General features: G+C 37.7%; 1 protein-coding gene across 1 annotated transcript in view; it reads right to left on the reverse strand.

Annotated features, from left to right (window-relative positions):
• LOC142983714 (protein Skeletor, isoforms B/C) overlaps positions 1-22359 on the reverse strand; it is a 44838-nt gene that overhangs the window by 11258 nt on the left and 11221 nt on the right. The window contains exons 2-7 of the mRNA XM_076130721.1: positions 19496-19727; positions 8070-8181; positions 4992-5210; positions 3804-4004; positions 1409-1501; positions 155-285 (exon numbers count right to left, since the gene is read on the reverse strand). Coding sequence (XP_075986836.1) covers positions 155-285; positions 1409-1501; positions 3804-4004; positions 4992-5210; positions 8070-8181; positions 19496-19727 — 988 coding nt within the window. The remainder of the gene's footprint in view (positions 1-154; positions 286-1408; positions 1502-3803; positions 4005-4991; positions 5211-8069; positions 8182-19495; positions 19728-22359) is intronic.

The following is a 22359-nucleotide window of genomic DNA, read 5'->3' on the forward strand; positions in this document are numbered from 1 at the left end:
AGCCTATGTCCTTTCTCGGGTATCAAAATATCTCCAAACCAAATTACATGCAAATTGGTTCAGTAGTTTAGGCGTGATTGAGTAACAGGCAGACAGACAGACAGAGTTACTTTCGCATTTATAATATTAAGTATGGATAAATGTAATATGTTACCTGGTATCCCAATAGGCGACAACGACGTCAGCTCCCAGCATGGCGGGTCTACCTTCAGCTCCTGAGATGCCAAACGCCATGTACTGTTCCTTACGGAGACGCGCTGACAATGTGATCTGGACTTGGTCTCCCTAGGGACGAAAATAAAAGAGTTAATTTGAAGGTAGATACAAATTTTTAAGGGTTTTGAAAGAGATATTGTTTTATTTATGAGTTGAGAATATTAGGAGGTTTTCTGACGCCTTTACTGACACAGAAGATTCAGTATATGATATAGTTTCTGTTACGTATTTATTATCAAATCAGTACATACAATGCTGTGATTGGAAATCGATTCCGATACAAGTTGTTTACTTTTATTATTATCGCATGGTTACTGGTCAACCTTGTGCCAGAGTTGTTCTATCCGTCTGAAGGCCTTTGACGTGGCTTAACGACTGTTATCTGAGTAGACAACAACCGAGAACGACTTTTTACGTGCCCTCCGTAACACGGAGACGCCCAGTTGAAATAAGCGGTCACCAATCTATGGAATTACCGAATGGTTTGCTTAACTCACAGATCGTTTTACCGAACGGTGAGTTAAGCTATGGGCGCCTAATATTCAGTTACAAACTTGTTACTGAAAGGGACTATTTTTATGGTTTTCTGATGACAAGAGTATAGGGATGTTTTATCTAAAATTATGATAGTTGGTCATTAATATTACCTTTGCTGATCTCTCGACCCAAGCTTGGATGAAAACATTAATTCTATTTATTTATGGCTAACGAAAAAGTTAATCTAAAAAATCCTTCGGTTAGCTGTAAATACATTACCTTTGATGCTAAAGTTATAATTCAAAATAATGCTATAAAAAATCAAATCATAAACATCCGAAGTACATTTTATAGTTAGTTTTCGTTAAGTGATAGAGATTAAGACAGTTTCATATCTAAAAATGTCGAAATTCCATAATGCTATTGACCAGTTTTTACCATAGAAATATACATTATTTTCTTGACACATGACGTAAATAAGCGCGATTTCCTGTACAGTACCTACTATCAAGTCGCGTTCTTATATCGACAGTTTGACATTTAAAATTGGCAATAAAAATAGTTCCATTAATACACACCAGGGGCGCTGATCATTTTGCTTTACACGATATTTCTTGTTAGTTATTCGATAGTACTTGGAAATCGCACTTTTCTTCTTTAAAATATTGCCTAAGTATATAATTATAAATTATAATTAATAAAATATAATATTTACCTGTATTTCCCATCGTATTTGTAATCTTTTATCCAATATTTCTTTGCAGTTGTTTGTCGCACTGAATGGAGATTGCGAAGTGGTTGAGCTTGTCTGTAATTGTTTAATTTAGTCTTTACAATTGTTACAATAAATATATTTCACAAATAAAAACCATATTAACAATCTTTTTACCTGTTTCCATGTAAAACAAGCAAGTTTATAACATTTATGTACTCAGAGTTAGTAGATTTTAATTTTGTTATTAATAATGCGAAGAAAATTATAAGCATATGGCGTAATTAGACATGTAGCGAGTTCAACAATAAGCTGCTTAGAAATTTAATTTTAGTGCTGATTGGTCCATTAATCTAACATCAGAATGATAATTTCGACTGTTTAATTCGCTTTCGATATTCTCCATACATGATTAAGCCTCATGGAAAAATATAAACATAAAATCACGTTTATTATACCAAAGATGTAGGTAGAACTGGATTAAATACATCCACATTTCGCCTAAGACCTTTTCTAATATGCATTAAGAAAATACTATAGCACTTTGTGCGATCCGGGAATCGAACCTGAGACCTCATCAGCGATCGGATACACTAACGATTCGACCACACAGAAGCTGGAGACAACCATAATATCACGTCTCTTATATTGAAGGCGTAGACAGAGGGCTATGAAATACCCTCACGTTATGCCATTAACAATGTTAGTCCCATGTAATAGTTGGCGAGCCTATTGCCATATACCGATATAATTATATAATATTAAATATATAAATAAATATTTATATACTCACAGGGTTATACCACCAAGCGGGCTGTAAATAAAGGCCACAGTCCAAAGGAAAGCGTTAGAGAGAAACACACAACATACAGTTATATTATAACAAAGTATTTATTTAGTACATAATAACACATAATTATATCAGTCTTTTTAGTTTACGAAATAGGACTTATAGGCTTGATAAGAATTATATTTTTTTTGGGTACTATTTAAAAATTAAAATGTTCTGTAGGCATAGAAATAAAGCTACATTATGAAACTAGCTAGGCACGTCTATCTGTCTGTCTGTTTATCTGTCTGCTTGCGATAACCCCAAAATACTTGAAAAAATTAATAAATTGTCACGCGATTTTCACCAAAGGATAAAGCAATTTTCGACCATCGTGTATTTTATTTTGCTAAAGATGACTCGGTGTGACCACTTAATAAATAATACTATACACCGGTATATTATGTGAAAGTACGTTTGTTCGTCCTTCTTTCACGACAGAACTGCTGAACAGAATTGGACTGGGAGTAGATTTTTATCCAGCACATGATGTTTTACAATTTATGTATAAACTCATATAAATATTTGTGTTTTATAGACGTTACACAAGGACGGCGCTGCGGAGATATGTACGTATTTTATGATGCCTTATTTTAATTATATTTTTGTATTTGTCTTCTGTATACAGTTACATTTTAAATGTAAATTGTGAAAAGATAATAAGTGGCTGTAAATATTTATGAGTCCTATTTCGCAAAAGGCTATGTTCAGAATCCACTGAACCAATCAAATGAAAACCACTTCGGTTTTTCAGTGGTAGTCTTAATAATAAGTTTCTGTGATTTGTTAGTAGTTGCTGCTTTGGCTGGTTTCCTGTTAGCCTGCAAAGAGTTATTGTTATAAACGTAAAATATAAATAAAAATATCCTTTGGTTATGATAAAGCATCCAGGTAAGCTGTTAGCGGAAAATAATAAAGGCATCTCATAAGTAAATTGTTAAATAGAAGATATGAGTATAATATGATTAGTAATTAAGCCATAGTCACATTTGGTTTTGTTATAAATAGCATAGAATTTTAACTCTTGAGATGAGTCTGGTCTTTATAAGAAAAGTAAATATTATTATAAACGTATCGAAGTAAGATTATCAAGAAATAAAATATGAACATGTTATGTCTGAAACTTAAATATTTTCTTAGCAAATATCCGTTAGATTTTGAAAGAAAATAAGTAAAATTTCATAGATTTTCGAATGAATCACGATTGAAAATGCTTCTTTCCTACATTACATCTTTATCTTCCCTATCAACACTTCTGGGGTATCAGCAATCAACATAATTAGAAGTCATAAGTTCTTCTTATGGACAAATATCATCTTTCATTAAAACCTATCACAAATAAGATTGACGTCCAAATTCCACCTCCTTTCTTTAAAACAGGGATTCCCAACCTTTTCTTAGTCCAGGACCCCTTTTTATTATTCTTGTTAGCAGGGACCACTATGTAAGTATATTAAAAATAAAATGTAATATTTTCGTCCTGAAAATTTAAAATTTATAACCATTCGCGGACCATATTTTGACTTCCACGGACCACTGGTTGGGAACCACTGCTTTAAAACAACTCACGGTAATCTTAGTCTGTCCGAGCGCGGGCGGCACATCCAGGTCCTTAGGTATGTAGACGTGGCCGAAGTTGTGTCGGTACTCCACGCACCACACGGCCAGCCAGTCGATGTCGTAGGCCGTCAGCTTGCCCGGCAGCTGGATCTCTATGTCCTCGCCCTGGTAGCCGCGGAGAGGATTTAATGAACCCATCTCGTTGGGGACCTGGGGAACGAATATTTGAAAAAGTATGAGAAGGACTGCAGGAAAACTTAGGTATTAGATATAGTTGATTAGGCAATCCTAGAGTATTGGCTTTTTTTTTTTAGGTAAGTCTACTATTAAAGGGAGAATCTGGTGCCTTTTGGTACTTCTACAAAAAATCGGTGCTGAATTACGTATAATCCATTCCGTGTGGGAATCGAACCCACTACCTCAGCGAGCGTGATTCTATTTAAACTTGGCAACTTTACCCAGGGCTGTCAACTTGGCCACGGAATGTCGGCAAAACGACGGTATATTATTTCAAAAGCAACCAAAATAGATAGGTAAAGCTAGCTATCCTACAAAGAAGTCGCCTACCCCTTTACGTAATTTGACTTTAATAAAAAATAATTCATACAAAACTCCTTAATCATCAAAACCAAACTAAAACTCAAACTCCCAAATAACGACATCATTAAAAAAAATTGAATAACAATCATAACCATAAAGCGAGGGTGTTGCCAGCGTCCCCTTTTAAAAACGTACATAAATTCTCTATGATTAAGTTGTTCCATTTCCATCTGATTATTGAGGATGTCGTTTGTAAGACGCCCTCCCCTTCGCCCCTCCTTGCCGCTTAGACGGGATTTATACTTAAATATTCCAGAATAAATGTTACCGGTTGCTGTTGTGAAATATTTGTAGATTAAGTGGTTTTTAGGCTGTTTTTTTAATTAGATTGAGTTCCGAGAAGCTTAATATTTTTGTCAATTATAAACACGTTACAATTCTTTGAGTCGCGCAGTCGGGTAAAAAAACAGAAAATATCTATGTCTTTATCTTCAGAATCAAAAAAATGTAAAGGAATTCGTCATTTAGCGGACACGTTACTTACGCTACTTCATTCATGGCCACTTCTTCAATTGATCATATATTTGAAACCTATTCATCTAGTTAAAAAACTCAGATACTAGTTCCAGAACAAAAACTTTTATAATTTAAACTCACCTTAGTCCCAAAGGGATTAGGCTCGGAGCCATTCCCGACCCAGAAGTAAGCATCAGGGCCTGCTCCATCATAATGCAGGTTTGGTATATAGAACGTCTTTGCATCTAGCACGCTGATGTTGCCTGATCGAAGACCATGGGCCAGGCGCTTGAACTCGGGCAGCACGCGAGGTCTTGGCGGGTCCAGGCCGGGAGGGATGAAGACATCGCCGAAATTCACCTGGAGAGAAATAGGGGGAGGGTTATACGTAGGAAAATAAGTAGGTTCTTGAAAAAAAAGTAGTTCAAAATCGTTTTATCCGTTCAGGAGCTAGTGAGCTACGATGCCAAAGACATATACACAAGTACACGGTCTGCTAAGATACCAGCTGTTACCTTAAAACGTTATTTACGTAGTCAAAAAAGTAGGTTTTGTAAAAAAAATCGGTTTATCCATTTGCGAGCTACGGTGCGAAAGATAGACATACCAATTCACGGGTATAGGTATGTACTCGTCAAACTTATAAGAGAGTCTGGAGTTAAAATCGTCATCAAAGCTAAAAGACTTTGTTTTGTTTATGTTAAATGGTGTTTTTTTCTGCCTGCCTACCCCTTTAACAACAAGGGATGTGCACTTCATAATACACCTATACCAATTACAAATGCAAGATAAAATTATTTATCACCATCCATAATCCATTTCAATCATTTCGAATTGCAAATTGGCATCACAATTCAAATACTATAACCCTATTCTTGTCGAATTAACATCGAATGAACGCGTCCATTCATATTTCAACACGAATGGCGCGCAAGATGGCGGACAAACGTCAGATTTTGGCGCGAAACTTGTAAGCATGCGCGCCAAATGCAATCGATATTATGTTTCGGCTACCCGGTGTAGCTTTTGCGTATTTTAGATGGTGAATTAATTTAGGTTATGGCGGGAAATTAGTTAAATAATTTAATTTGATAAATTTTGAGGTTATATTCGACTTGGAGAGTAATATTTTTTTAATATTTTGCTAGTTTTTGGGCTGTAAGATACAATTTGGGATGTTTCACGCAGACCGCGTGGCGTTTTATCCGCAACTCTTTATTTCGAGAGGGGATCAATAACCCCGTGCAGAAGTTCAATGCACCTTTTAACCTTTTCACCGCCAGAGTAATATTGAAAATCGGTGTTCCCCACGCCAAGCAATAAATTCCTTCGTTTATACCTACAAAATAATAGTCACGGGAAAAGTGTATATCGATAAAACTTCGATTAATTTTACGTGTTCTTATATTATGAGTAAAAATTGCATAAAAGTACCACAAAATTTTATTGAATTTCTCCCATGTGTCAACTTTACACTACTCAGTACTCATTACCCAAAAATAACAATGATATACACGAACAATTTGCATAAAAAAAGTACTTAATTCAAATATTTTATTCAAAAAGTCACAGCACTAATCCCAGTTGTGACGACACCTTTTGACGTTAAGAAACGCCACTGGCGTGGTCAGCGCTGCGATTTCAAATTTTGCCGCCTTATATTAGAGATGTACCAGTGTGGCAAGTCGGAGTGAAGTATAATATATCGTTACGTTTAATCATTCATCTGAATACGTTAAATTATAATCAATACTCAATTTTGCACAATTGTTTCGTACTCGTATCTTACGATTTTAATAAATGTAGAAATAAAATTTTCGTAATATTTTTCTAGTCTATAAAATTTATTTTGATGTAGTAACATGGAAACACAGTTTGAAAGAACTCTATGACTCGGTAAAATAAATATGTTTTGTGCTCTATGATTCGAAATGTCACTGTTATTCCGCGTACTACGAAAATATTTTGCTAATTATGTCTACTTCTAAAGATTCTGCTTCAGAATATGTAACATCATCTTCTACACCTTCTAACACTCTCAACAGCTCTTCTGTCGTCATTTGACTTGAAGACATTTTTGTGGCGCAGATGGTGTACGAAAAATTTATTATACACAAGAATTTATGTACCTATTATTAATAACGTATTGCAACAACACTACGAGTGTCCAGCAGCGCGGGTGACGTCAGAGCGCGCCGTCTGATTCCGTCAGTGGCGTACGAAGCACTGTAAGGGATTCCGCTAATAGAGATGCGCGAGAGTTGCCACAAAATGATCGATTTGCACTTATTTAGTCATGAGTTTATCACTAGATATGGTAGTTTTATTACATATTTAGGTTTGTATTGAATCTAATTTAAAACATATCAGACAAAAAATTTTTTTTTCAGAAAGGAGTGAAGTATTTCAATTTGTTTTCGAAATATTGCATAAAGTGTTTAGATTGTAGTCCTTTTCCTTGCACATCACTAGTTGACGCGTCTTCACGTCTGTGGCGTGGATTTGCGGGCTAAATTTATACATTTTGCATGATGATTTACTTTGTTTTTTTTTCAGGTACAACTGTCTAATTATTATATGTCTTTGTGTAATAATGTAATAAATATGTTTAGGTAATAATAACAGGAGAAAGAAAACACTTGAAACGTATTGTTGTATGTTTATTTTGAACTATAAAAAAGTGATATTTTTGACGTGCTATCACGTCGATGGCGTCGTGAGCGATTTTCAATTTTACGTCTCTTAACGTCCGTGGCGGTGAAAAGGTTAATGAAAATGCGGAAAACAATATATTTCTTTACATTTAAACCTGAGGCTATTTATTTTATTCTCTGTTTGGACTGTTATTATTAATGTTTTTTTACAAAGTAAAGCTATACCTAAATACTGGCTATGTTACTAGCATGTCATAATAATTACAAATTACAGTAAAAGCAACAAAAGTCGCAAAAAAAAATCACGTTTGTTTTTTTTTATATGGTGTAACTATCTTCATTGCTTATTTCCCAAATAAGGAATCTTGAATGTAGATCCTAAAACCTACATAGCTTAACTTCAAATATAACTTCATACTACAAGAAATACGAAGCAGAAGATATACTTTTGAGCACCACTTATGTACAGAGTGATTTCATAATAATATGTCATATTTATATAAGTTTTAAGTCGAAAAGTAAGTCATACGTATATAAATATAAAACCGATTTATATGACACTCACAGTGAACCGCCTGCACCACACACTGATCCACTTGATATCCCTCAGTCTCTTGCCTCCAGGCAGCCGCAGCAGAATGTCCGAGTTGCTGTGCGGACTCAGAATTGGTGGGTCTCTGAAAGATAAACATAAAAACAAATCAGAATAGCATCCTCGTGAGGTTTGTTCAAGATGTTAGATTTTCTTAGTACTAAACGCTAAATCTGCAATGGTCAAGTTTTGTAAAAAGTAATTAATTATAGATTGTACATTAAGGTAGAAAAAAAAGCCTGCCGAAATTTCTGTAAATTTTTGCGGTTTACTTTCTCATATCTGAATTAAGAAAATATTTTTTTAGATTTTGGGTACATTCCGAGAGCTTTATGACAATAATTTCGGTCCACACGAAGTAACTTGTATTCAGGAAACAAACGTATCTGAAACCTATATAAGTTGAAGTTCGACCCTGTTTCAGCGTCAGGCTTTCAGTCAATAGATAGAACTATGTGCCCTAATTTGAAACAACTAACTGTACACAACAAATTCTACTAGCGATAGAATTTATGAGGAAATTGTGACTTAGTACAACCAGATTATCAAAGGACTTTTGTATAAGATTAAGACTGTTTAGTGTAAGAAATAATTAAATTATAAGTAATTTGCTACGCCCTTGCAGGGTTCATCTTTTCACTGTAAAAAATATTATGTAACACCTTTGTAACACATGAGAGCAATAAAGAATTTGAATTTGAATTATTTTTACACCTAGTACGTCAAATTGATGGTCACTATTCAGTACATTGCTTTGACGACACTATAATCTAAGGGAGAAAACAATGTAAAGCGGCTTTCAAATACTAATGATAACCCCCTGATCAGTACACTTGACTACCGCAATATAAATAGCAAACTAGATTTTGCCCGCGACATCGTTCGCGTGGTTTGTGACTAAGGACAGAATGTTCATACAAACTTTCATCCCCTATTTTATCTCTTTGGGGGTAGAATTGATCAAAATCCTTTCTTAGCGGATGCCTACGTCATTATATCTACCTGCATGCTTTTTGGGCTGTGCGTTGATAGATCACTATTATTTAGATTAGATTTTACATGGAAACAGAATTATATTAATTATAAACTAGCTGACCCGCGCAACTTCGCTTGCGTTACCTTTTTTTTTTTTTTTTTTTTTTTTTTTTTTTTTTTTTTTTTTTTTTCGTCAGGGAAACCAATCGGGGTCGCTAAAATGGTCGACCCACCGGCTAGGTCCCCGCCGCACTGGGACTGCGCAAACGGGGTATGTGGTCCGCCGTAGAGCCCACTAAAAACCTGACGAGTGTCCAACCGCTTCCGCAAAGACGTGCGCCGGGATAACCGCAATAAGCTAGTACCGCAAGACGCACGCCATGCGCGGCTCGCCCCCTGTAGGGGGGGCCCTACCTTGGGTGATGCCGCCTGGGTGGATAGTGACGGCATCAAACACCATAGACGATGGACGTGACACCACCCGCCCATCACCTATCTTGGGAACCTCACCTCTCCTGTGGGCGACGGAAGTCCCATCTCCGTCACCCGGAGGTTCCAGTTAAGGAGGAAGGCGGCGCAAGTGCGCCGCCCGCCTGCGCCCGGCGCGGCGTCGGCGGTTTGGGTCAGCGAGGGGATCGAGCTCCCTGGCCCGCTCCGCTTCCTCCTTGCGCTTGATCACCTCCTCACAGAAGGTGACCATGGCGTTCCATGCCTCGTCACTGTCGACCATGGCCTGGCACACGGTCGAGAGTGACAGATCGGCTCCGATGGCGTCAACAAGCGCCGCGCGCGGCACCGACCACGCCGAGCACACGGCGAGTGTGTGTCCCGCCGTGTCCTCGGCACAGCCGCAGTGATGGCAAGCCATCGTCGACTCCCTGCCGATCCGGCACAGGTATCTCCCGAAGCAACCGTGCCCGGAGAGGACCTGCGTCAGCCGGAAGGTCATCGACCCGTGTCGCCTGTTGACCCACCGATCCAGGACCGGTCGGATAGCGCCGATGGTCAAAACACCGGCGCTTGGCTCTACCAACCGCTCGGACCACTGCCGGAGGATTTCGTCGCGGCACTCACGCCGCGCGAGTGCCCCCGTTGACAGCGACCCGGTCCCCGTGTCCCTCTCTGCTCTCGCCTGGCGGTAACGTTCCGCCAAGGCACGAGCCTCGAGGTCCCATGGGGGAGTCCCGGCGAGGACACATGCCGCTCCAAAGCTGACGGTCACATATCCCCGTATGGCCCTGTTCGCCATCACTCGTTGCGGTCTCTGAAGGACCGCAGTGTTCCGGCGATTCAGGGCATCCACCCAGATGGGCGCCCCGTAAAGAGCCATCGAGCGCACAACGCCGGTGTAAAGCCGGCGGCATGCACCCGAGGGCCCCAGCAGCTCCAACAAGTTTGGGTGCAAGGCGACGGAAGTGCTCCCGAAAGTTCCACCTGCTGTCGAGGACGATGCCTAGGTACCGCATCGACCTACCAACGCTAATGGGAACTCCGCCCACCACTAGCTGCGCTCCGACCGGCGGCGCCTTCCGAGGCCCATGAAAACAAATGGCCTCGGATTTTTCTAGGGCAACCACGAGTCCCAGGCGCCGAATACGGCTGACGACTTCGGCGACGCCGGTCGTGGCCAAGAGGGCCGCCTCCGGGTATGTATCGCCGCGGGCCGTGACGAGGGTATCGTCGGCGTAACAAGTCACGTCGACCCCCGCCACGAGTGGTTCCCGCAGCACCCAATCGTAGCCGATGTTCCACAGCGTCGGACCAAGTACCGACCCCTGTGGAACACCGCACTTGACGACCCTCTGGCGCCACCCGTCCCGCGTGGGATACGCCACGGACCTGTCGGAGAGGTAAGATGTTAACACTCTCCGCAGGTACTCCGGCAGGCGGTGGTGGCTGAGCGCAGCGAGGATGCAGCTCCAGGGGAGTGAGTTAAAGGCGTTGGCGATGTCAAGAGACACCGCCACAACCACCCCTCGACCTTTTACTGCATCCCCAATCAGGGATCTCACCCGCGAGATCGCGTCAATGGTAGACCGGCCCCTGCGAAACCCGAACTGCGAGTCGCAGAGGTCTGGTCCCGGTCCCATTAAGTGCTCGGTGAGACGGGCTGCCAAAAGGCGCTCAAAGAGCTTGCCGGCCTCATCGAGCAAGACGATGGGACGAAAAGCCGACGCAGAATCTGGCGGGAGTCCCTCTTTCTTGATCAGGGTCAATCTCCCCGTCTTCCACCTACGGGGGAAATGACCCCGCGCCAGGCACGAGGAAAACAGCCACGTCACCCTGGATTCAAGTGCGTTGGGCAGAGCCAATGCCCATGCCCGACCGGGAATTCCATCGGGCCCCGGAGCGGTGTTACGGCCCTTCAGCCTATCCACCGCCCGGTGCAACTCGTCCAAGGTGACTTCGGGCGCGACTGCTTCTTCCTCAATCTCCTCACTGCTGCTGCCACCGCTCTCCGAATCCGCCGCCGCCGCGGCTGCAAATGGGGGAGGATGTTCCCCCCGGTCCGGAAACAGCCCAACTAGCACACAAGCGCTATAACAAGCTGCACAATGGCCGGTTAAAAGATTTTTATAACGCCTTAGGCTCCTTAGTAAGAAGTATAGTGGTTCTATAAGCGGCTACAGATCTCTTGTAGCGTCAAATAGGCCCATACTGTCCAGCTTATAGCTCGACATTGGATCTACAGTGGTCGTAAATAGTAATTATAATAGTACGTAGTATAGTAGTAATACAGGAGCGCTAAAATAAGATGAAGGTGGTATAATCGCGCTACAAGAGCTTTTTCGCAGCTTCGTGGCGCTTACCAGCTGTTGTACAGAGGTGGTTAGCGCCACGAGCGTTCGAAAAAGCTCTTGCAGCGCGATTATACCACCTTTACCTTATTTTAGCGCTACTGTGTAACGGTTATAAATGCTAACGCTCTAAATTAGTAATATAGTCGGTTTATTATGGTGTAAACTAAATATATTTTTTTAAAATGAATCATCAGTGACAAATGAGGAGACATTTTATTTTTACGGATTGGATTATGAAAATAACAAGTAGTCTATCGCTTTTATTTCTTTGTGTACGTGATATGAAAGTGCGAGTGCCAGTTTGCTGTCAATATATATGTATATTATCGTCAATATTTTCATGCGCCCTCAAAATATTCAGTTTTAAATGCAAAAATTATATAGATATGTGGATTTGGAAATTGTATTTTGAACATAAATAAGACTTTGAGGGTTACAGATAGTTTAATAAGGGTTATAGGTAATAAAAAATGATTTTAATTATGTTAACGTTACCAGGCTATAGATTTATATGATCTTCAAAAGATCGTAATAACCTCAAAAAATATGTTTACCAAATACTGTAATGGCGTCTCGATCAAGCACCTCTCAGAGTTGGTTACATCTGCTCTAGCGCCTTAAGCTGTACAAAGGCTCTATGGTTTGCTGTTGTAGACCTCAAGGTTCTGCAGTTGTGGCATAGGAGTGCTTCAATATAACTGTTTTGGTCGCACACCAGCATTTTACTCGTACTTTTAGGGGTCAGTCGTTGAATATTAAAATAGTTTGAAAATCATTTTTTTTTTATTTATATTTATTTTATTTATTTTATTTATTTTATTTATTTTATTTATTTTATTTATTTTATTTATTTTATTTATTTTATTTATTTTATTTATTTTATTTATTTTATTTATTTTATTTATTTTATTTATTTTATTTATTTTATTTATTTTATTTATTTTATTTATTTTATTTATTTTATTTATTTTATTTATTTTATTTATTTTATTTATTTTATTTATTTTATTTATTTTATTTATTTTATTTATTTTATTTATTTTATTTATTTTATTTATTTTATTTATTTTATTTATTTTATTTATTTTATTTATTTTATTTAAAAACAGTTGACAGACTGAACCACCACTGCACCTATGTAAATATATTATGATAATAATTTTAAGCTTTAGTATAAAGGTATATTACTCGGTTATAGCGCTTTAGGTGCTTAACATAATTCTGTTATCCCCATGGCTGTAAAAATGTTTCGAATGATACCTTATACATCTATTTGCCGAACAGAAGCCATATAAATATCTGATATAACGCTCAAGGCGCTATTAAAGACCTACGCAACTCTTTTATAGATGAGTAATACACTAGCCCTAAAAAAATCTGTTATAGAACCTAAGGCATTACAAATAGCTTATTTACGCTCTTGAGCGCTATAAGCGCAACGCATAACTCCGTTTAAACTCCTTTATCTCCTAAAGTCCCCTTATACAGTTAACGGTGTTATAGAAGATTCCATTAACTCAGTTATACTTCCCTAGGCTGTCTAGCGATGCAATTACATGCTCATATATCACTATAAGTCATTAGTTTCCTACTAAACGGCTACTGTCCCGCCTAGCTGTTAAAGGGTTTTTTAAATAGCTAGTATACAACTTATAGAGAATTGTACAGCATTTGAACGACTCTTATGCAACTATCAGGCTGTATAACGACTGTATAAGCAGCTTGTGTGCTAGTTGGGAGGCCTGCTACTACCTGTTCCAGGAACACAGGGTGGAGACTCTCCGTCACTGGGGGCTCCCAAGGGCGCAGTTTGGCGCGTACCATCCTATAGGGCCGCCCCCAGGGGTCACGGTCCAACGTCTCCAGGAACTCCTCCCAAGCCTTCTGTTTGGCCTCCGCAATAGCCACCGATAGGGCTCTACGACAGTCCCTATAGGCGGCATATAATTCGGCCTCGCGGGCTTCGTTGCGGCGACGACGCCGGCTTCGGGCGTATCGGCGTCTAGCGATCACGCAGTTCTGTCGAAACTGCGCGATCTCCGGAGACCACCAATACACCCGAAAGAGAACAATTTTTTCCCCGTTTTTGTAACATTTTTCGTTGCTACTCCGCGCCTAATGACCGTAGCGTGATGTTATATAGCCTATAGCCTTCCTCAATAAATTGGCTATCTAACACTGAAAGAATTTTTCAAATCGGACCAGTAGTTCCTGAGATTAGCGCGTTCAAACAAACAAACAATCAAACAAACAAACTCTTCAGCTTTATAATATTAGTAAGTATAGATCAGAACATAATTATTTGTAATTATTATTTTTACAATCCCAAGGCTGTACACAGGTTCCTCGTAACGTAATGAGCAAGGGTAAGGCTTTACGTCCATCACGCCATCTCAGTTCGGGTAGTAAAATTCATCTAGAGCTGTTTAAAGAAATCTTGAACAGGTAGGTATTCATAAAATTAATTATTTTTCGCCGTTACAACAAGTGTTAATAACTGTTACAAAGAATGACTTCTATACAATTAATTTCCGCGACAAACATTCTAACTGGGTCGTATTATTATAGAAACCTACCAAGAAAGACATCTCTTTTATATCGTAAAATTTTACAATCTCTAGTACTTGTAACAAGTAACGAGGCAGTTGTTATGTTCGGTACAAAGCACTGGAAATAAATTTAACGCATTACAGTTTTAGTGTTGGACACGAGGCAACCGGATTGAGAGAGGAGTAAAGTCTCTTTCAAGTAAGTCAAGTGTGGGTTAAGGATGGGTTAGTGTGATAATGTGAACAAAAAGTACAAAAACAATAAATATTTCATTATTATTGTAGATAATATTATAGATAAATGTGTTGATTAGGATATTTATTGAGGAAAGCTTAGGCTTATAAGATCACGCTATGGCTAATATAGGAGTGTAGTTTTTTGTGTGCCACGGGCGGCTGCCATTTATTCCATTTATAGATATTTTTTCATTATTGTAGGAGAACATTAAGGCATTTACATATCGAAGTTCTTATACGACATCACGAATACAAGGTTTAATAGAAGTCGAAATAACGATTATAAAAAACTTAATAAAAAGCAATGAAAATATAATTAGCCCTCAAATTTTAGGGGCGGTTATCATATTCCATAATGTACCATTACAAAAATATGAATGACAATAAGAAAATTGTTTGGTAATTAAATAAAGATAATGACTGTGGGGTAGCATCCCCTAAGCATCCCTTAAAGGAGGGTGTGTTGCGACAGAGCGTAGGGAACGGAAAGAAAGTATTTTGAGATTTCCTCTCGTTCCTGTTATTTTTGAGAGTGTAGAGTTTTTTTGGTATGAATTTAAATGGAAGAAGTTTGTAAATAGCTGGTCGTTGTTTTGTGTGACCAAAATGGGAGATAGTGGTAATTTTTTTTTATGTTGTAAGTACTTAATTTAGTTTTTTGGCTGATTAACTCAATATATACTAATATTATAAAGCTGAAGAGTTTGTTTGTTTGATTGATTGTTTGTTTGTTTGTTTAAACGCGCTAATCTCAGGAACTACTGGTCCGATTTTAAAAAATCTTTCAGTGTTAGATAACATCACGCTACCTCCAATAGGAGCAGAGTACCGGTAAAAAATGTTACAAAAACGGGAAAAATTATGAGCCATTCTCCCTTATGTGACGCAAGCGAAGTTGCGCGGGTCAGCTAGTATCATATGAAAGACTAACCAAGTAAGCCTTTGGAAAGTGTTTGGTAGCAAAATGACATCAGCTGTTTGGTATGTACCTAATAATAAATGTACAAGAGGGGTTAACTCACACAAAAAATATTGCAAACGTGAGATTTAAGTGCACTTTAATTTCTTAAGTAATTTGCGACAAAATCGGACTTATACCATTTTTCACTAGAGGCATAGAATTCATATTGATAAAATTCTGTTCCTAGCTGATAACTGTTCCCTAAAGAGACCGATCCTTTTGGAAGAGGTTTAACAACATAAGATCTCAATAGTACCAACACAAGCTTGCCGTGTCCACAACTGAGTTAACTCTAACCACGATAGTAACAGCGTTATAGAACAAATGTCACTGGATCAATAGAGCGATGGACAAAGTAATAATGTACACAATAGCTGCAGTAATTACTGCCACATATCTAACTAAAACGATTAATAGTTCACTGATGTTTCTATGTGATTGTGTGTATTGATTTTTGTAACTTATATCGTTAAACTAGCTGACCCGCGCAACTTCGCTTGCGTCACAAAAGAGAGAATGGCTCAAAATATTCCCCGTTTCTGTATCATTTTTTACTAGTATTCTGCTCCTATTGGTCGTAGCGTGATGATAGATGTGAGCCTATAGCCTTCCTCGATAAATGGGCTATCTAACAGTAAAATATTTTTTCAAATCAGACCAGTAGTTCCCGAGATTAGCGCGTTCAAACAAACAAACAATCAAAGAAAACAAACTCTTCAGCTTTATAATATTAGCATAGATAACTGCCCGCGACGTTTCGTGAAAAGATTTCCTGAAATAAAAAGTATCCTATATGTAAATTGGGTACTTGACTACCAGTAAAATCAGTTGCTCTTTATGAAATGTCAATAACACAATTTTATTATATAAATATAGTGTAGTGACGTCGCAGTTAAGTATTTTCGTTGGTATCAAATTAATTCCCAATAAAATGTTTCAGTTTTTAATAATTACAATTTCAATATATTCTTTTGTTTTATATTTTGTGTATATAAGATAATATATTTTTGTTTAAATTGTAACTTGTAAATATTATTATGTAAATAATAAATATAATATGATCGTCAATAAAAAATATTTCAATATGATGAAAAATTTCATGTCTAAGTATTTTAACACAATTTTGCAAAGTACCCGCACTTTGCCAGCGTGAAGGACGCAAGACTCACCCTCCCACATTCTGGAAGGAAGCAGGCCCCTAAAATTAAGTTTATAATAACTTTCCTGACATTTATACACCACAATAATAATAATAGACTACAAGCCCATGTTAAAAAATTGATGGGTCATTTGAACCACCAGGTGACCTATCTAGAACGATATAAGAGCATAAAATAATAAGATTCAGCACTATGCCGTCACTTGTAAGCTGTCCAACTGAGTGCAGGTGAGAATTCGAAAGTACAGGTAGACCCAGTACATTTTGGTCATATATTTTTGTACAGCAAAGCTTAAAAATAAAAAGAGCTAAAAAATTGAGCTTATAAAGCTTACACATCGATTTTGCCTGACATACGTTACATATTGACCAGACAATAGGTGAATAGAAGACAAGTTCTGTTATTCATGCTATTCCAAGCTATTCAGTGTTATTCAGCAGTATTCAGGAATATTCAGGTTATTTGACTGTTGAAGTGGCCTGACCTAACTGGTTGTGGAAGCGAAGGTGAATTTCATATGAATATTATTACTATAAGTTTATATCGATAGGTAGAATGCTGTAGCTTGCATGGTTAGTATAGTTTGAAGGTGTTCATATTATCCCATTGAAATTAATGCAGCTGCCGATAATCAGGAGTTGAATTCGATAGCAGAATCCAAAAGTTATATCAAATAATGGATTTTGCCTATATCAAATACTGACACTTATGATACTTAAAGATGCAGTAAGTAAATTTACCACCGTTCAGGAAATGTGGTAGAGCTGGCAACAAATTCTTCCTCACTCTAAGAGTTTTTTAATTTCAACAGATGTGTGATGTTATCCTATGCTATTAAGCATTAGGGCATGGGATAAAATAATTCATTGCGAAAAGGATATATTTCCACCGTTGGTACTTTAGAGCAAAATTGTTAGTAAATAAAACATCTTTCAATTGTTATCTTGGGTTATCGGAATCGGATCAAAATTCTTTGCAACAGTATCGTTTGGAGCTGCGAGGAGGTACGAGGGAGTGAGAGGGAAGAGGCAAGTGAAAGAAGTGGAAGTCACGCACGGCTCTCTCACACTGAATACTAACTGGCCTCGTCAGGGACGCAACACTTCTGTAAAGAATATGCTACACTGGCGGCTGAAAAGCTAAAGAAACACGTAAGAGATATTGCAATAACAGTGACTATGAAGAAAATATTTTGTTACTTTTGAACTTTCGCGTTGCATGAGTAATATATTATAGGATACGAGAACACGCATTTTACCATAAAATGCTTAATGAAATGTTTTATTTTGCGCTTATGGCAATGAATTATAATGTTTGAAATATATCGATGTGTGTTAAAATCTTAACAAACACTCAAATGGACATAAACCAGAAACAAATATTAGTTTACCATACCACAAATAATTTTTAAATGGGCTAGTCTAGTAATCACTCAAAGCACATTCAGTGCTGGACATGTGCCTATACAATAAAATTCTAAGACTCACGAGTGGGAATCCGGTTCACAAACTTGGGGTAACCATTAAATTAACACCATGCTACGTCATATCGTCTCACCTCGCCAGGTTTTTTCAGATGCTATTCTACATTGCCCATTGGTCGTGTATACTATAAATTTGTACTCTTAAACCAGACTTTTGTAATTGAGTACTAGGTTCTCCAAATATATCCTGATCCACAAATCTCTTCTCTAAACATATTTTAAAGCCGTGACATTCGTATTTTATACTCCAGTGTAAAGTAAGCTTTACCAACGGTTATATATGAGAGAATTTGAAAAGAAATGAAACGAGAAATGGCGAGCTCAATTGAATTTTCATACTTATGTAACGTCTAATCGATTTTCCGAAACAAGGAATGGCGGAAAAAGTCATTGTTGTTGGTCAAGTTAAGCGATGTTGTAGAAATTTGGCAAAATATGGGTTAAGTATATGTAATAGGGATTTATTTACTTTACCAAATGAATGATTGAATTTATCCAACTAAATACTTCATTTTAGTACGCCATAAAGTGATGTGAAAGGTTTCTAACGAACAAAAACACTTCGCCGCGTTGAGGCGAGTCTTTTTCGGGTTTTAAGTACCTACACAAAATTCTAATAACTATTTATAATAGGTTGTACAATCGTAAATGGTAACACCACAAACTATTATATTACTTATAGGGTAGTTAGGTAACTTGCTATTGTTCCGGCAAATTTTTAGTACACAAAGTTCCCTTTCAGTGCGCACAATGGATAGGGGTCAAGGAACTTTGTTTTACTGATTGTTCGTCGAGGTCGGAGTTCGATTTCCAATGGTAATAGGTGCTAATATTCGTTTTAGTACATGATTTATTAGCTATCAATTTCTATTGTTGTTTTTACAAACAAATCCATATTTTATATATCCATATGTTCCCGTATTAAGAACTATGGCTAACCTGCTAGCTGTCGACAAATTTTGTATGGATAACAAAACAGCACTTCTAGTAGATTTCGTAAAAACTATTAATTTTAGATGTCAAACAATCGTTGGTCGATATTATCGGCTAGAAATTTCCGCTACTGCTCATTTTTGGGCAATCTATACGATAAAAGCAAAAGAAACACGATCAATGCATTATTCAAAAATCGTAAAAATTGTCTAGGTTCTCATCGCCTTGCAAACCCTTTGCTACACTCCAACCTAGGTCAGAATTGTGGATAGAATCTTGTCAATCATAAAACAAACATACCTAGTAACATAATCTTCTGGGTACGGCACCAGCGTGCCTTCAGGGCTGGGTTGAGGAGTGTCTCCGACCCAGAAGTAGGCGTCAGGGCCTGTGCCATCGTAGGCGAACCCTCGCACGAACACCGTGCTCTCATCCACGGCATATACCGTGCCTCTGATGCCGTGTGCGTATTGAGTCAGGCGGCCGATCAGACGCCCGTAGTACGGCTCTGGACGACGGGATGTTGCTGGACCTGGGAAAGATGAAGATGAAAGATACATAAGACACGTCTGTTGTAGACGAAAGTGTAGGAAGAGGTATATGAAATACAAACACGTATCACTATTTACAATTATAGTCTTAATAATTGTAGTGGGGGCAAGCCTATTGCCTATCGCCGGGTACGTTACCAGACTCTAGGCTACTATTGTGAATATAATATCCTAATTTTTTTTTTTTTTTTTAAAAAGACAACTCCCGCACTAAGAATTGCTCTTGTGTCGCGGGGTCTTTTACAAACATACAAACAACGGACACAAAGCACAACCAGACCCGAAGCAATTATTTGTGGATCGCACAAATAATTGCTCCGTGTGGGAATCGAACCCACGACCTCCCGTTGCAGTGGTATCGGCGTGGCGACCTAAACCACTGCGCCACGGAGGAAACTGCTCTACCTGAACCAGACATTTAACCTTATGGGCACCTTAACTTTTGTCATTGCTCTATGTACTAAGTTATAGGTACCCTCTCAGTGTTTCAAACTCTAGCACTATTATTAGCTAAAAACTTATTTAATATACTGGTTATATTTTTGACGACAACTCCTGCACTACAATAAATAATCAACTGTCTTCAATTTCACCATATTTCAAGTAACCAAAATATATGTTGTACATAAACGTCGCCTTATTTGAATCCAGGAAGTTCATTCATACGATTTCCCATAATAAATCACAAAACTCCGTAGAACATCATGACAACACCATGTATAATGAGAAACGACAATCATTTCCCAATTTAGATCCTACTTTAAACCAAAACGTCTTAACTCATAGCTCAAAATGTACGAATTTAAATCTTAAGTAGTGTTTATTAAGGTGTAAATTATGATGCGTGGATGTTTTTTTCGCTAAGCAATAATGTTAAAAGCAGCTATCGATCAGGGTGGGGGCTGGGGGACGATTCCATTAGTAAGCGGATGTTAGGCTTGATAAGTCACAGATGGGGGACGTTTTTTTGGCGATATATTTGAGAGAATTGGTTGCTAACTAGTAGTTTATGGAAGACGTGTTCTTGAGCCAATGTTTTTTGGTAATAACATGCCGTAAAATCAGTTAAGTGCGCTAGTGATGTTTTTTTTCCTTTAAGAGTAGGATTTTTCAACGGTATATACTATAGTGAACACTATCATAAACGAAATTATCACTTAAAAAAAGCAAAAAATATTTCAAGCGATTGGTATTCACGTTTCGCAGTAGAAGCACACAGACAGATTTTGGCGTTTACAATATTAATCAGTAAGACTACATCGTTTTAGATTTTTTGTCGTGAAAGACGAAGAAACAAAACATCGTGTAGATACATAGTTAGAAACTTTGTCGAAAAAACAAAAAAGTAGAGTGCAATATCGAAGACTTATAAAATAAAAATAGTGTTTTTACTCATTTTAATAACTAACTTATGTAACTGTTACCTCACATTGTGCTTATAATAATTCCAAACTGTAAACACGTTCACCCAAAACGACTTAACCAACTTACATAAACTATAGCATACTGATAGACAACATCAGCACAACAAAACCTCATATTTTCAATATAAAAGTCCCCGAAGTCCCCAAAGCGGTACAAAGTCCCAGTCATTATCTGGTGCAGCGTCGTAAGCACGGCGTATTTATCTAATATCCTTGCAGAATCGCCGCACCATTAAGGGATATTTTGATTGACATACTCACCCCTGAGATTTGATGCGCTAGGGGTTGAGCAGGGTTGAAACGTTTAGTATATTTTATTGTAAATTAATTCTTATTTTATCAATTTTAGTTAACATGATTTTGGTTTCATAAGTAAAAATCGTGAAGCTATCCACATTTTAATCAATATTATTGAAAATACTTGTATACTTTTGGTAATAATAAAAACATGATTTTATTAGCATATATTCCAAATTGTTATATCAATACTGTAACTGAAGGTTTGTCTGACAGTCTTTTCGGCTAATCCGCTGAACTGATGTTAATGAAAATTCTAATAATGGTAGCTCAAAACAAGGAATCAAGCATAGGCTTTTAAAAAAGTACCTCTGATAGACTAAAACAGAAGTATACTTTCACGCCGAAGAAGACGCTTGTCAGTTAGTCTGACCTCAATAAATGTAGGTACAATTCGATTTTGATTCAGTATATGCAATTTCTAGCTTTAGGTAATGTCTAAGTCTTATGGAATTTATTTTCAGATTTACTTCAAACTTAAGCAAGAATTGTGGGAAATTAATTTTATGCCTTTTACAGTTACATATTTTATGGAAGTTCTGCATGATCCACCGATGTAGTATACGAACAAATCATGTATAAAATCGTATAAACATAGTTATGTGAGCAAAGTTTATATAAACTAAGAAATTATTCGCAAAACGTAACAACTACTATAATAGTATTGTGTAACTTTCAAACCGTTCAGGAAATTAACAAACGGTTTATACACAGCAGGAAATAAAATATAACGTATATGAAATTGATTACTTTTCTTGTGTACATAGAAATAAAATTAATTTATTGAGTGTTAAAATAATATGTCAAAATCTGTCTGCCAACCTTTCTTGGTTTTTGTAGTTCAACCACTAGATTTTGAATGATATTAAGATAGATGAAAGCTTTTTTCGAA

This window comes from Anticarsia gemmatalis, chromosome 24 (assembly GCF_050436995.1).
Source record: "Anticarsia gemmatalis isolate Benzon Research Colony breed Stoneville strain chromosome 24, ilAntGemm2 primary, whole genome shotgun sequence".
In the NCBI taxonomy this organism is placed as follows: Eukaryota; Metazoa; Arthropoda; class Insecta; order Lepidoptera; family Erebidae; genus Anticarsia; species Anticarsia gemmatalis.